Source organism: Macrobrachium nipponense, chromosome 3, assembly GCF_015104395.2.
Source record: "Macrobrachium nipponense isolate FS-2020 chromosome 3, ASM1510439v2, whole genome shotgun sequence".
In the NCBI taxonomy this organism is placed as follows: domain Eukaryota; kingdom Metazoa; phylum Arthropoda; class Malacostraca; order Decapoda; family Palaemonidae; genus Macrobrachium; species Macrobrachium nipponense.
This window is the reverse complement of record NC_087202.1, coordinates 73,704,910-73,717,653: the sequence shown is the minus strand read 5'-3', so window position 1 is coordinate 73,717,653 and position 12,744 is coordinate 73,704,910. Positions and strand designations below refer to the sequence as shown.

General features: G+C 40.5%; 1 protein-coding gene across 6 annotated transcripts in view; it reads right to left on the bottom strand.

Annotated features, from left to right (window-relative positions):
- The window catches only part of LOC135221814 (transmembrane protein 11, mitochondrial-like), a 133,885-nt gene that overhangs the window by 100,010 nt on the left and 21,131 nt on the right, over positions 1–12,744 (bottom strand). For all 6 annotated transcript variants that reach the window (XM_064259703.1, XM_064259699.1, XM_064259701.1 and 3 more), the window contains exons 3-5: positions 9,516–9,630; positions 8,888–9,024; positions 739–846 (exon numbers count right to left, since the gene is read on the bottom strand). In XM_064259703.1, the coding sequence (XP_064115773.1) occupies positions 739–846; positions 8,888–9,024; positions 9,516–9,630 (360 nt within the window). The remainder of the gene's footprint in view (positions 1–738; positions 847–8,887; positions 9,025–9,515; positions 9,631–12,744) is intronic.

Genomic DNA, 12,744 nt, shown 5'->3' with positions numbered 1-12,744 from the left:
CCTCAATTTGTTCTTTATTGTTTAAATAATTATAAGATAGGTAAAATCAAAGTGATAGTGTAACATTTAATTTCAAAATCATTCCCAATGGGCTACTTTTCCAAGCCACATGCAAAAAACTGATTCTATGCATGGATATACTGTCAAAATTTTACCTTCCACAACATATGATCACTGACAAAATGTATCTCAATTCCTATGAAATTCCTTAAGGCTTTACATAATTACTCAACTAAGCATTGAGTTATTTTTTGACACAAAAACAGAATGACAGAACTCACCACACCACCATTATTTGCTCCTTAAGTGTTTCCTCAATGTTAATATGGGGCTTTTCTTGAAAAATTATCATTACTACCAAATTAGTTTGTAATGAGTGCCACTTACCAACAGTAAAAAATAGTTGTTACCTCAACAAAAGAAAAAATATTCTAACATGCTAAATATTTGTGTTTTTTAAGTTTAAATATGAGGAACACCTGTGATGGTGCATCAGTGAGTGCAACATACTATAGTAAGAAATTTGTGATTGATCAGCAAACAGTCCTGTCATGGTCACTCTCAATCCCTGAAATCCATAGGTAAACACGAGGTGTAAAATGACATTCAATAAACTAGCAGGAACCACGAAAGGATGAAATCATCTGTTTGCGAATATAGTCCGCCATTTTCTCTGTTATTCCCCACTTCTCCCATTCTGATTCAAACCTTGGCATCGTTCCATAGCCACCAACATACCCATTTATGCGTGCAGCAACGTGACTTTGGATCAGCTCCTCCCCCGGATCAATATCAAGGGCATTGATCAAGAAAGAATGACGCTGCAAGATGTACTTCTGATGATAACTGTAAAAATATAAATACACACAGAACTTAGCATGGGATATTCCATTCCCTTCAAATGAAAGAACTATGATAAACAGAGTCTAGTATTAAACACTGGTTAAAAAGTTGTCAAACTTGAACATGGCACATTAAGCAGAATAAGGCAAGAGACCAAAAGTGAAACTTCTTTCATTTCTAAAAAACAATTTCCCAATATTAAAAAAGTAAACATTCAGCATAAGATATCAATACCATAATCCTATCTAACCATCAGTTAAGCAATACAATATCAAGAACCAAAAGAAATGTTGCCCTGCTAACCATGACAATGACTAAAATGTTTACTCTAGGAAGACTGAAGTTACCCTACACATTCTGACCTGAATGGCTGGCATATTTTAAGAAGACAAAGATGGGTGTTTTCAATGTTGGTCTTGATTATAATTACGACTGTTGGAAAAATACTACTTGAACAAATATTGTCCCCCAACTCAATTGTCAGAGCAATAGGAGTAAGAGGGAGAAATCTCCCCAAGAGGAGAAGTAGCAACAAGAGACAACTCCACCCTACGAAGGAAGGAACTAGAAGAATTGGCAACCTTCGGCGTCACCAGGGGAGCGAAACCCTTCGACGGCGTGCAGGAAGCCTTCCTTTAGTACTTCCTCTTCTTGGGGAACTGCAACCATTGCTCTGACGGCCAAGAATGACACTCATCACAAGGCCTTGATTGGTTGCATTCATGCCGGCGGCAGTGAGTACATAGGTTGTGGGGATCTATCTTGACAGGGAAAGGAAGCGTTTGCAAGAGACACTACTTATGCCCAGGCAAAAACGAGACATCCCCCCAACTCCCCTCACCCCTAAGCTATAACAAGTCATGGGTATGCATATCTATGCAACACGAAAACACAGATACTATAAGCAAATGTCCTATAATTCAAGAATAAAGAATGATCACAACCAGGCAGAGGCGAGCGAGAAGCATGTGAACTATCCGGTGGCCAGAGGGCAAGTGAATGTAAATATTTCCAGGTGAAAGGGTGGGACTATCCACCTTAATGTTGGTAGTTGACCACCCAACAACCTTGTTAAGAACTGAATGGCCAATATCCAGCTGTGCTGAAGGTATTTCCATATGTAAAGACCAGTGGTTTGTATTCATGTAGGAACAAAAAGTCTGGAATATAAGGTTATTACTATTCAGACAACACACTTTTCACTGGAAGAACTTAAGATTTAATGCATGCACCTATGCAAATACTGAGGCACCTTTAAGCTACTCAATTTTCTGGTAATATTAAAAATACAAATTTTAAGTCCTGCAAGAATGATAGCTTACAGTGGATCCTCATTCTTGGCTAGGAAGCCCAAGGTGATCAAGCAGACTGCATTGCCTTGGGAGAATCCAACTCTTGTGTCTATGGTGTGTATCTTGCTCGCACGTTTAGCCGTGGCCAAGGCTACTGAGAACAGTGTCTTTCGCAAAAGGCTCTAGGGAAGCGGACTTGAGGGGCTCGAAGGGAGGGCCTGAAAACCACTTAAGAACTACATAAGTTCCAAGAAACAAGTGCTGACTTCTTCTGTTTGGATGTATCAAAAGACTTCAGGAGGTCATGCATATCTTGATTTATCAAAAGATCCAAAGCATGGCCTGATAACCTTTAACTGTTGTGGAAGATCAAAGGTTCTTAGAATCCTTTAAGAATAGGAGAAAATCCACACTCTGGGATACAGATGTCTCAGAAAAGGAGACATTATGTTTGAGAATCCATCTACAGAAGACTGCCCCACTTCGACTGGTGGATGGTGGAAGTAGACTGGCGTCTGCACTTTGCAATAGCCTCAGCAGCTGCTCTTGAAAAACCCTTCACTCTGACAAGTTTTCTGACAGTCTGCAGCCTGTCAGAGCGAGAGTGGACAATCCTTGGAGGTATCTCCTGAAATGCAGTTGTCTGAGTAGCCAGTCTTAGGGGGAAGAGTCGTGGGAAGTCTACCAGAAGACGAAGAAGGTCTGGGAACCATTACTTTCTAAGCCAGAACGGAGCTACTAGTGTCTTTAACACTGCTGTGAGACATGAACTTGTTCAGGACTTCCCTGACCAAGCTGAAGGGAGGGAAGGCATAGAGGTCCAGGCCCAACCAGTCTATGAGTAGGGCTTCTGTTGCCCATGCCACAGGATCCGGGGCAGGGGTACAGAAAAGAGGAAGGCGGTTGTTCTTTGATGTCACGAGTAAGTCTACATGGGGTTTGCCCCACAATCTCCACAGGTTGGTGCAAACCCTGTCGTCCACAGTCCACTCAGGGGAAGCACTTGTCTCCAACGGCTCATCTTGTCCGCCAGGACATTTAATTTCCCCTGAATAAAGCGGGTGACGAGTGTTACTCGATTCTGGTGAGCCCAAAGAAGCAGCTCTTTTGCATCTGACAGAGGGAAAAGGAGTGCATGCCCCCATGTTTCTTGATGTACGTGTGGTGTTGTTAACATGCACAACAACCGTCTTGTTGCACACGAAAGAGGAGAAATAATGTAGGCCTAGATGGACGGCCTTCAATTCCTTGATACTGATGTGGAGCTTTGTGTCTACCGAAGGCCAAGTCCCAGAAATCTCCCGAGTGCCTGGGAGGGCTCCCCAGCCTAGATCCGAGGCATCCAAGTAAAAATCCAGGTTAGAGTTGGGAGGAAGAAGGAATCTCCCCACCTGTGAAAATCATGTCTCTGGAAGCCACCACATGTGATCAGATTTTATCTCCTGAGCGATAAAAAGGACCGTTGAGTCCAATTGAGTCTACTTGTCCCAGTTGGCTTTGGAGATTTCTTGTGTGCAGCCTGCCCAATGGAATGAAGGTCTCGATTGAAGACAGCGTTCCTAGAAGACTCATCCACTGCAGGGCTGAGCACGACGCGAGAAACTTGTTGACTGACTGAATAAACTTTGGGACTCTTGGGGGACGGCCAAATAAAGAATTTCTTGAGACGGAACGAACTGGAACTTCTGGAGATTTAGGAGGATTCCCAAATCTTGGGAGAACTGAAGCGTTGTCTGAAGTTCCTTCATCCACTGTTCTTTCAACAGAGAATGAAGGAGCCAATCGTCCAAATAAAGGCTGATGTTTATGCCTATTAGGTGAAGCCATTTGGGAATAGGAGAGAAAACTTGAGAGAATGCTTGAGGGGCCATGGAGAGGCTGAAGCAGAGGGACCAAACTGAAAGATCTTCCCTTGGAAGACAAACCTGAGGTACTTCCTGGACATTGGATGAACGGGGATGTGAAAATACGCTTTCTGCAAATCTACAGTGATCATCAAATCAACCAGATGAATGGAAGACATGACTGAGTGGATCATTTCCATCTTGCAATTGGTCTTTTCTTCAAAGCAACTGAGGGCGCTTATGTCCAGGCCGACCTCCACCCCAATGATGTCTTGGGAACTACAAACAGTCGGTTGTAAAATCCCTGAGAGTGGACATCTACCATTTCTTCTATGGCCTTCTTCAGAAGGAGAAAGGACACTCCCTTCAAAAGGGCCACATGCCTTTCTAAGCGTACCAAGTATGACATCAATGTGATAGGAGAGGAGACTAAAGAAGGGGTTTCAGAAAACGGGATGCAGTAGTCTTCCTTCAATACCCTGACGATCCATGGCTCTGCTCCTCTGTGAGCCCACTTCTCCCAGAACACGAGAAGCCTGGCTCCCACTGGGGCATGTAGGACTTCTGGCTCACGTCTTAGGTTGGGGTAGGTGGAGTGCTTCTTGAGGGACTTTGCTTGGAAGCGTAGGTTAGAGCGAAGTCTATGTTGAGACTGGGCTCTTCCCAATAAAGGGGTGCTGCTAGACAGGAGAGACGAACTTCAGACAAAAGGGCACCAACAAGGAAGACTTGGGACATGAAGGCTGTGTCAGAAGATCCTGGGTAGACTTCTTTTGCAGATCTAAAGCAATCTGATCTACCAGGAAGAGATGGGCGGGGTCCAGAGGTGTGAAAAGCAAGGCTGACTTCTGAGAGGGCATTGATTATATATTATATATCAGTTTAGTCAATTAATTTTTATTGTTATTGTTATTTTCTGCATTGTCAAAATAAGGTGGATGTCCTATGTATGGACAGCATATGGTTCATTTTAGAAGGTGTCTATCGACCTATTTAATTTGTGTTGTGACGTCATAGAAGACAAGATGGCGGCGGCATCTGTTGGATGTAAACAATAACACAGGCAGAAGGAGAAGTGCATGTGCTGTTTGGTTGGTAGGAAAGAGCTCTCTGTCAAGTAGGAGTTCTTGGGTTGTAAGTCTTGTTGTGGTGGTGTTCGGAGGTTTTATCAGAAGTATACTGCTATTGGAGAACGTGTACAGGTGGGTAGATTGTACATTTATGTAAAGAAAGCTAGATTAGGCTAGGTTAAAATTCAAAGGCATTATCCCTTGCAAAACAAACAAACACCAAAGGTCCCTCTTATTCAGGAGCCCAAAGGCAAAGAGAGATGCAAGTTCCACCGAACTGTCACAAACAGCCTTGTCTGCACAAGAAAGCACCCCCAGAAGGTCTGCAGAGTGTCGGCTAAATCTAAGGCACTCTCAATCTTCTTAGCAAGAGCGCCCACTGTCTAATCTAGGAAACTGAACACCTTGAACAAATTCTTGATGAAGTGGTCTAACTCCACCGAAGAGAAGAAAGCCCTGGATGAGCCAAAGGCTGACTGACAAGAAGAGTAGATAAACTAGAGAAGTCCCCTTGGGAGGAGGCAGTGACTCCCAGGGAGGGAGGTTCTCAGGTGTCATAAGGCCTATAGGTCCTGTTGATCAGGTGCAAGGGAGGGTGCTCTTCATTGAGAGCCACTCCTTAACTACTTTCAAGAGGAGGCAGGAGATGATGGAGTAGCTGGTGTGAAAGAACCAGGATAACTCTCCAGGAGAAAACAAAGCAGAGCCTTGTAGGACATCACTTGAGCTGAGTCCTGATATGTGTCTTCTTCATCCTCAGAAGAAACTGGAGAGAGGTCATCAGCAGTCTTGGTGGAATCTCCTGCGCAGATGGGGATTTCCTTATGGAACTCAGTATCTCTGCCAGTTGATTTGTAAGCAGAGCAAGGACGGGGTCATCCAATTCAGAAGCTTGGGTGTGCTGTTGATGGGTGCATTGTCCTGAAGCAGAAGCCACTGAGGATTGCAAACTCATAGCAGGCACAGGTGCTGAAAGTACTACAGGAGCGGAAGCAGGCACAAAGGCATGTTGAATGGGAGCAGGAGTGAGTGCAGTAAGCACGGGAGCAAAGACTGGTTGTGTGGGAGCCTGGGAGTGGGCTCTCAGGTATGTGAGCTTGCAACGAGAGAGATGGGAGCACAGGTAAATCCCACGGATGAGAGGGCAGCTTAACCAGAACAAACACTGAGGAGTCTACCCCATAGCTATACAAAGGAAGGGAGAGGTCAGAAGTGTCCTTGCGCTTCTTGACTGGCATGGGAGACTCAGCAGATGCATCACGCTTATGCCTTTTCAATGGCCTAGAAGAGTTCATGTAGCACCTACGCCGCCCAAGATCGGAGTTCGAGTCTAAACTGGAGGACAAACAGCGCACATCTACTGACATGCCTTTCCAACAGCAGTCGGTTGTATCTGGGATCTCACAACTGGAACGACAGAGAGGGCAGCAACTTGTGGGCAAACTCCATCAGCCTGCCTTGGACCTTCAGTATGTCTTCCCCCTGGTACCGGGGAGCCGGATAGTGACCTTCGTCTAGGAGAAACGACATGAAGGGAAACTACCTCCTCCACTGGCACTACACTTGGCACTTTGTCACCACACACTTTGTCCACTTTGTTCATCAGGGCTCGAAGAGACACCCCCAACTTGGAAACAGAACTTACTACTAAATTAAACTTTTTATCAAACTTACTGTTAATCCTAGATTCAAGACTGGCAATGGCATCAGATTCTGAAGTATGGGAGCTAAGCACAGGAGTAGGAGGGGGGAGAGAAGGAGGGCTGAGGATAATAGCTAACTTAGAAAGTCTATCAGCTGTCATAGTTGTTCTGAGATATGTTTTCAATCTTCTCAATGATGAGAAATATCGCTCTGTGGTTGCTGCTGTGATTGGCATTGTCACTCCAATTCTGAGGAGCGTGTGTATATTTGGGAACAACGTTTTATCATACTTCTGTAAAGCTGATAGCACTGTTATTGAGGGTTTGTCTGTTCAAAGTTAACACTTTATTTTAATATTTTTTATTTGAGATTGTCATTATTAGCTCAAAAAAGAAATAACAAATCCTCAAGCACAAGCAAATCTTTCAAAATTATTGAGACTGGAATCTATGAGACAGTGTGTCAGATATCCAAAAAAGACTTACTAAAGACATTCACTGTTGTATGCGTCCGTTGCAAGAAAGTGTGTGTGTGTGTGTGTGTGTGTGTGTGTGTGTGTGTGTGTAACTTACCACTTTTGTTTCATTACTGTCCACATTTACCTACTGTTCTGTTCTTTCTTTCTCATACTCTAAGTCCCTCTCAGTCCATTGTTTCATCACTGATTTTTTTTTATTTTACACTTGACTTCTGAAAATATACTGCACGTTGGATGAGGATCCGTCGACACCGAAGTTAGGAACCTAGAACATGGAAAGCCACTGACTCCTGGGCATTTCCTTTGTCTCCTCTTCGAAACGGTAGACGATCCCGATGTTGAGGCAAAATTCTCCATCATACCACATATACACCCTTACCACACACTGATCACACTTGGAGAAAGAAAAGGAATGAAAAATAAAAAATGAAATGGATAAAGAACGGGCAAACTGAAAAACCGGCTTTAAATCAGATAGACAGTAACACGTCTTATCTTAAAGGCGGTAGGAAAATAGGAAAATAACTGGTGGGTCACAGGTAGCCGTGGGCATTCTGGGTATACATGCCCCGTGACCTGGTATAGATGCCATTAGTCCCTGGATCTCACAAGTGTAATTTTAATTCTACCGGTTTCCAGCTTGGCGCTAGTAAATCCTAATGTTAAGACCGAAGGTTTGTTTCGTGTATGAACAACTTTACATTACTACTGCTACAACAGCAACAAGAATAACAACTACTACAACTACTAATATTATTATAATAAGTTTTGATTTTTGCTGACATTGACATTTGATGATATCAACTCTTAGCTGAAGGGGGGTTGGCTGCTCCATGCAACCTTAAATCCACCACTGGACTCCTAAGAGGAGAATTCCAGCAAACATCGTAGAAGCATGGTGAGGTATTAACCTCAAAAGATACCAGTGGTGCTTTCTTAGATTGCTTTATTGCTTCCTATTTAACAATCAACACACTTGACACTGGTATATAATTCTGACCATAGTAAAAGGGCCACTGCCAAAAAAGAGGAACAATATTCACAGAATCATTATTTTCACCACAGCCAAACTCAATACAAACAACAAAGCCAGTTGTAAGCCCAGTCACACAAAACCAAACCAAACCAAACACAAAGTCTTCAAAGGTAATGGTCACATTAAAGATGTGTAACAGTAGCAGACACCTTAGCAACACAGCTGCTGAAGAAAGTGCCCAGCAATAGTAATGTAAATGTATAGCATCTCATTACCTCTCTCACTTATAGTTGGCTAATTACTTCGTTCCCCAGCTTCAACAGCTGGACCAACTTTCACCGACAGTGGAGCCATATAAAAAATGAAGGTTTATATCAACATAAGATAAAAGGTGTGAATGCCTTTTATAATAAAAATTAGACCAGCTATATAGGGGTGAGCTGTTATATGCCTGTTCTAGGTATTTACTCTCTGATGCCTCGGGCCCAATGACAAGAAACAAAGAATCTGGGAAATTTTATATAAGTAATCTCAACTTTTTAAATTAGGATGTAATTTACCATCATCAGCATCTCAAATGGCAAACCAGGAACTCATTTATTTTTTTATTCCAACAGTAACATTGACATAAGAGCATTTAACAACCTAACAAACTTGACATTTCACCACACTACATGACATCCCTGAATTTTAAACTTATCAAAGAATTAAAAGAATCAAAGAATTAAAAGAAAACTTACTCTTCTGCTTCATAAAATTTCTCCAGGGGAAGGATCTTTGTAGTAATTGCCCTAGTAAAATTCTTCTGCTGCATTTTCATTGACTCATCAGCTAGTTTCTTTTGCTCCTCATCGTGGTAAAAAATTGCCGACATGTACTAGAAAAAAAAAAATTTTGTGAAATATTTAAAGGGATCCTTCATAACACCAATAAAGCATAAAGAAATTTCAGAAACAATTGCAAACAAGTAATTCTAAATCTAATAAATACACTTTTCACCTGGAAACTTTATATCATGAAAAGTAAAAGTGTTATTTTAAATGTTATGCAATCTGGCTTCAAGTTGCATTTTTTTCACTGTTCATAATACATATTGTATATACAATGATAAAGTGTTATTGAGAATAATGGCAAGGGAGCAAGGTACATCATTTATCAACATTTCATATGTTCTGTTGGAATTTAGTCTCAATCCTACTAATCATACCAATTACTTCTGGAAAATATTGTAATAAGAGCAATTTATAAGGTATACTGTACGTATTGCCAAAGTATTAATCATAAAATGACTTATGCCTCAAATATTATTTTTATGATTCAATTTACAGTGAAAAAGTGACATTTAACATAGAGCATTGTATTACGTACCTGTCGCGAGCAATTGGAAGTGGGATTATGATGTTTCCAAAAGAGGGTAAGAAGTTTTGAATACTCTGTTTCCTCAGGGTCATAATCAATGTCAATGGTTTCAGTATGGTCACCCCTGTAAAATGAATACAGAAGTGCTTTCAATAAAAGGGAATGTATAAACCTTCATATAACAATTACAGACCTTTCTAAACCAATAAAGATTATTTAGTATGATGACCAATGTTGTACAAAAATATTAATACAAATAAAACATTTTTCAAGAAATTGAATCTCAAACTTTATTTAAATTAAATAATTAATCAATTGAGTTAAGTACGTAACCCCTTGACTTTGTACGTGCATGGACTTCCATGTTTCCACGGTCCTTGGATACGTCACTAAATGACAGACGTCAGACCTAACAAGGACGCGGAAAAAGCTCGGGTAAGACAGTACAAAAGTACCACTACGACCCTTCACTACCACCACCGTCGCCAGAGACAAGACGGACGGTTATAGGTTACGAAAAATTTTCAGGATTCGATAGTTGGCTGGTCGGGTGATCAATTTCTACTTTCTTCACTTTTTATTGATGGATCGTTTCCCGGAGGTACTGATGTGGTAATGCAGCTCAAGAGACTTCCTGTTGAATCACGAGCCTTCGTAAGGTGTACGAAATTGAACATGAGAAAATAAGCTCATCGTGTGGGGGTTCGAGGTGAAGGACAATACATGGTGGAGGACGACGGCTGAGTTCCAAGATCTTCGCTGCTGGCTGCCTAACTCGGGTAAGTTCATGTAATGCAGATCCAAGGGTCTTATGTGTACTTTGTCGGCGATAGTGTACAATACACTTAAAGATCATTGAGGCAAGGCCCTTCATTAATTTTTCAACCTTCAGTGACTTGATTAACGTATCGAGTATAAAATAGTTTGAGATTTAAGTTTCTTGTTTAGCCTCGGTAACTTTTTTTTATTAAGTGTGTTTGGGATGGCAACCAGTCGCTCCCTATAACTTGTCTTTTTTCCTGTAGGTTGGAGTTTCGCTAAAAGGGGTGGAACCTTGGAGTGAAGAGAGGTCAAGAGCTATCGTCTTGGAACTAACGGGACACTTTCATCATGTAGACTGGGGATTTATTACTTAATTTCATGAAGCTATAGCCTTCAATAACTTCAGTCTTGACTCAAGTTTTATATTAAAGTATTTAATTTTCATCAATTTTCTCTTGTCCTCATTAGTCTTTCCATCCTAAAAGTTACTCGAGTAACTTTTCGATAAAAATTTAGCGAAAATGTCATCATGAAATTAAATACATACAGTTTCTTGCAACAAAGGTCAAATATTCCAATACAAATAGTAGCGGGAAGTGAGCCTGCGTTACCCTTTCTAGTGAGTTTACCCTACTCACTTGAATGAATCAGTGTGAAGATATTTTTCACCTGTACATTTCAGGACCTCATTCATGTGAGGTTTTTTCAACATGTACTGTATTACCTTTTTTATAACCTATAACGTTTAAGGGAGTCTACATCAGCTTGTAAAGTCAACAAATACAAATATCACAATAATGAACCCTCATTATCAATTCCATTGGATAACCGAAAGAACTTGCTGTCTGGAACACTTTCCTAAACTGACCTGGATAAGTCAAGAATGGGTGCTGTCTAGTAGTATTGTATGAGTGATACAAGCTGAATGTAGTTCCAATTAGGAGTGTGTAAGAATGAGGAAGATAGTTTCCCTTGTAGGGAACATTTATTATGAACTTTGCAATATGCCCTTGCCCTGACATCCTCTTTGTTCATTATTTATCTTGTGCACATATTATCACAACATAATGATCTTAAGTAATTGTGTTGTCTATAGAAAACACTTCCATGCAATACAAATTATATTTATAGTGTGAATCATTTTAATGACTGCTGAGTACATCCTTATTTGATAGGGGATCCCCTAACTAAAGTCAAATTTAACCCATCCAAAAACTTTCTTCACCCTCCTCTGTCTCCTTTTCCCTTCAATGCCTTGATTACTTTAAATGAAAATTTAACTGAAGCTCTCACTTCTATGCATACTTTGGGCATCCCACTTTATTCTAACTTACTTTAGAGAAGTCACAATGTTCAAACTGCTAAATTTGCATTTAAGAAACTGGGAACACTAAAGTGTAAAACTAATCTCCGAGTTTCATAATATATTTGAAGTTAAGCATTTACCCTGTATGTATTTTTGCTTACATGATAAAATGATTAGCATTATTCCCTTGGCTCTCCCAACAGTGCCAACAAATGAATAACTATAGAGTTAATGATTAATTACTGACTGGTTTATTTGAGTCTGATGTTTGCCCCAAATTTTTAAATGTGATCATCTTTGTTCATGAGAAGCGCTAGAGCTGGTATGTTTCAAATCTAGTGTTATGTTTGCATTTGCTGCCTTCCTTTAAATTTCTATAAATTTTGTTGACATGATACTGCTAAGTCCACTAATTAGCAAATGAGAGAGAAGTTATAGAGGTATTGTCTTTGGAAGACATTGACGGTATCTTCTAAGATTGCTTACTCTTTGACCTGTAAGCTAAGCACAAAGAAATGAATCTGCAGGCAGTAACTAAGGGAAGCTGTAAGTAGAAGGATCTATGTTTATAGGTGACAAAGCATCCACACATCATGTCATGTCCTGAACATATTTGCTAATCATACTTCAGTAACCTTCATTTGAAAATAATCACAATCAAAGTTAAAAGAAAAAACAATGTTCAATAAGAGGCAATCAGAAAGAAGGAAAAAATATTTCCGAAAAATCTCCTCAATGATAGCCATGACAAAAAAAAAATCCAGCAGCAGTGGCAGAATCTTTACAGAAGCAAGGCCAAAGAAGTAGTGAATGTTACCAGTCATATGAGTGTGGGGTACACCCTACTCATTTGACAACAGTTAACTAACATGTCACCAGCTTCAAAGGTTGAACCAGCTTTTGTTCACAGGAACAATCTAAAAACCAGGAATTAGCTTATGGTTGCACAGATATATTTAAGATGAAAATTAAAAAGTTATAAACAGAGTATATGTACATATACATATATAATTTATGGAATGGAATACAGGTAGTCCCTGGTTATAGGTGGGGGTTCTGATGGCTTGATTAGTGAAAATTGCCGATAAATGAAAATAGGTGAATTTAACCGAATTCAGGCGCCTTAGTTAGATATATATCAGTGCCAATAACCGGAAATCAGCGCATTTC